Source organism: Dicentrarchus labrax, unplaced genomic scaffold (genome assembly GCF_905237075.1).
Source record: "Dicentrarchus labrax unplaced genomic scaffold, dlabrax2021, whole genome shotgun sequence".
Classification (NCBI taxonomy): Eukaryota; Metazoa; Chordata; class Actinopteri; family Moronidae; genus Dicentrarchus; species Dicentrarchus labrax.
In genome coordinates, this window is record NW_026136741.1 from 101,729 (window position 1) to 104,458 (window position 2,730).

The following is a 2,730-nucleotide window of genomic DNA, read 5'->3' on the forward strand; positions in this document are numbered from 1 at the left end:
AGTGATATCAGGCACCTAGTCTAGATACCTAGTCTTCCCTATATTTATTTAATTTCTTAAAGACCGAAAGAAGCAGGAGAAAGCATTGGTTTAAAAAAGAAAAGTTTATTTAAAACAAAAACAATTAAGACAGCAATATACAACTATATAGATATATATTGGAATTTCCCCATTGTGGGACAAATAAAGGAATATCTTATATAAGACAACTATATACACAATATTTATTTAGCAAACATAATTGACAAACTAAATACACTATATACACAATATTTACAAATCCCTCCCTCCCAAACACACACACACACACACACACACACACACACACACACACACACACACACAAAGCGTTCGCTCAGAGAGGGGGAGCCGCCCCATCACTCACTCACACACACACACACACAAAGTGAAGTGTTCGCTCAGGCAGGGGGGGGCTGCTCCATCACGCCCCTTCACCTCTGCCAGCCACTGCTCCACAGTTCTCCCTTTCCCCTCGGCCCGGGAGCAGAAGGTCTCCTTCTTGTAGCGGCTGTGGCCAAACGCCCGCGTCTTCGGTTGGCCACTGCGCCTGCAGTTAAAGTGGGAGACCTTCTTTGCTGGTTATAAGTGTTCTCCCAGCTCCCGGCACAACGCTCTTTCTCCTCCTGGAGCTTGCGCCTCCAGGCGGTGTTCCTTGGCACTGGTGGAGCAGTGGCAGCTGTGGCTGTGGAGGGGATGTCACCGGCCTCCGCGCTGACGCTGGTGGACAGGACGGCGTCCGCGCTGGAGGCTTGTGGGGTGGCTGATGAGGAGGAGGAGGAGGCAGTGGAGGAGCTGGCGACGATGAGGTCCAGGACCAGAAGCGTCCGTGGGCAGGCGGTGCTGGAGGGGCTGGTCTGGCTGCTCAGGCTGCTGCAGCACAGTCGGTGGGGCAGGCAGGGGCTCCGCTGCAGTCTGGGGAGTGCTGGGCCCCAGGACTGCAATGGCGATGGTGTCCCTCATCATGGCCTTGCTCCTCTGGTTGTGCCTTAAAAAACAGAATGTAACAAATGCACATTAGTAATCATGACATCACACACACACACTCACACAGTGCCACTTCAAATCAGATGTGAGAGAAAGGATCAGGTCTTACCATTGCGTCAGGGTCCGCCGATTGACATCATATAGCTGGATGCGGGTGCTCGTCATGAGGGCTGCACAACTATAAACATTCTCGCGAATTGTTAGATAGTCCCTCATGACGGCACCCCAGCGAGGAATCCAGACCCCGGCAATCTTCCTGCCCTCGCTGCAGTGGAGGATGCTGAGGTCCAGCAGGACAGCCTCCACAAGCCTCGACACATCGGGAGACTGCGCCGCTCCCGCCCCCTTGCCCAGGACCGCACTACATAGACAGAGAGAGAGAGAGGAGAGAGAGAGAGAGAGAGAGAGTGAGTCAGTGAGTTAATTAGTGACTGACAGGACAGGACAAGAACCAAAAAAAGCTTGGAAATTTATTGTGACTGCTTACCACTTCACACTATCCACACCCCTGGCATGTGAGCGTGCCGCTGGGTGGTCCGGAATCGGCCTTGGACAAGCCGGCCCTGGTGACGGGGGGGGGAATTTGACCGCTGCCTTGTCCCAATCACTCAACTTCAGCCAGAGAGCGGTGATCTCTCTGGCTTGCCTGGGAGTGACGTAGCGGCGGTGGCGCAGTTCCACGAGGGCCTGGGCCAGGGCCACGACGTGCTGGTAGCTGCCTCCACCTGGCCCGATAACATCCTCCTCCTCCTCCTCCTCCTCCACAGCCTGCTGCACCTCCATTTGGTCCACGCGGGTGAGGTTTGAGGACTGAAGGAGAGCGCTGTGGTGTTCGAGGAGACGAATCTCCTCTGGTTCCTCCTCCTCGAACTCTTCATCACTGCCCCCCCACCCCCCCCGGCTTCGTCCTCATCAGTCCCTCCTGGAGCGTCAGGATCATCCAGGTCCTTCTGCAGCACAGCGCCCGTCTGGGAGAACAGGTACTCCACCCCAATGAGTTCCCCTGTGGGCACACAGAGACACAGATGTTAAATGACAGACACCTAAGACAGGTGTTAAACGTTACCGTTACCTCAGACAGATTTATGACTTACCTGTGTACTCCCTGGGCATGGTGTACGTGTCGACCAGCGTGAGCCCAAGAAGCTCTTGGGTCAGCTGGTCGAAGCTGTGCTGCAGCTGGGCACTGTAGCAACGCAGCGCCGACCTCTGTCCTCCCTCGATTCTCGTTCCACCGCACCAGGCCCTCCAGCAGGTACACCTGGAAGTGTACATCACTTGCAGATTGTCCTAAGCAGAAACAAAGCAACACAGTTAGTGTGAGAACAAATAAACACACAAATACATAATTGAGTCTGTGTTGTAAACCACACATGTACTTACCTGGGATGAAGCGGCACAGGTGCAGGTGGAACGATTCCAGGGAAGTGGAGCCTCGGCCGCACCGGTAGACGGGGAGCCTCACCCCGCCTTTGGTGAGCTCTCCCGTCTTGGTGTAGAGGTCCACTCCCGCAGGGTCCTGGATTCAGTCGAGGTGTCGGCGCAGCGTGCTCCAGATCTCCTCCATTCGGGCGCGGTCGATCAAAGGGACGCCCATGCTGTCCGTCACGTGCCAGAAGGTGTCCAGCACCTCTTGGACCAGCCGCTCCGTCTCCACTGCACCCCTGGTGCGGCGCCGGCAGTGACGGGCGAGCTCCTTGGCGGACAGCTTGACCTCCTGGGCGT

At 55.5% G+C, this 2,730-nt stretch overlaps 1 protein-coding gene across 1 annotated transcript; it reads right to left on the reverse strand.

Moving 5' to 3' along the window:
- Positions 1-433: 433 nt before the first annotated feature.
- On the reverse strand, positions 434-1,889 carry LOC127359587 (uncharacterized). The gene is made up of 3 exons (XM_051393515.1): positions 1,493-1,889; positions 1,115-1,366; positions 434-1,006 (listed from the first exon to the last, which is right to left on the reverse strand). Exons 1-3 carry the CDS (start codon positions 1,786-1,788, stop codon positions 718-720), a joined length of 837 nt encoding a protein of 278 aa, XP_051249475.1. The 5' UTR covers positions 1,789-1,889; the 3' UTR covers positions 434-717.
- Positions 1,890-2,730: the final 841 nt, after the last annotated feature.

What these genes read in the sequence shown, in the direction of transcription:
- LOC127359587 (XM_051393515.1), bottom strand. Translation starts at nt 1,788, where the DNA reads ATGGAGGTGCAGCAGGCTGTGGAGGAGGAGGAGGAGGAGGAGGATGTT. An exon ending in GGTGTGGATAGTGTGAAGTG is followed by an intron (nt 1,367 to 1,492) that starts GTAAGCAGTCAC and finishes CTGTCTATGTAG; the next exon opens with TGCGGTCCTGGGCAAGGGGG. An exon ending in CGGCGGACCCTGACGCAATG is followed by an intron (nt 1,007 to 1,114) that starts GTAAGACCTGAT and finishes CTGTTTTTTAAG; the next exon opens with GCACAACCAGAGGAGCAAGG.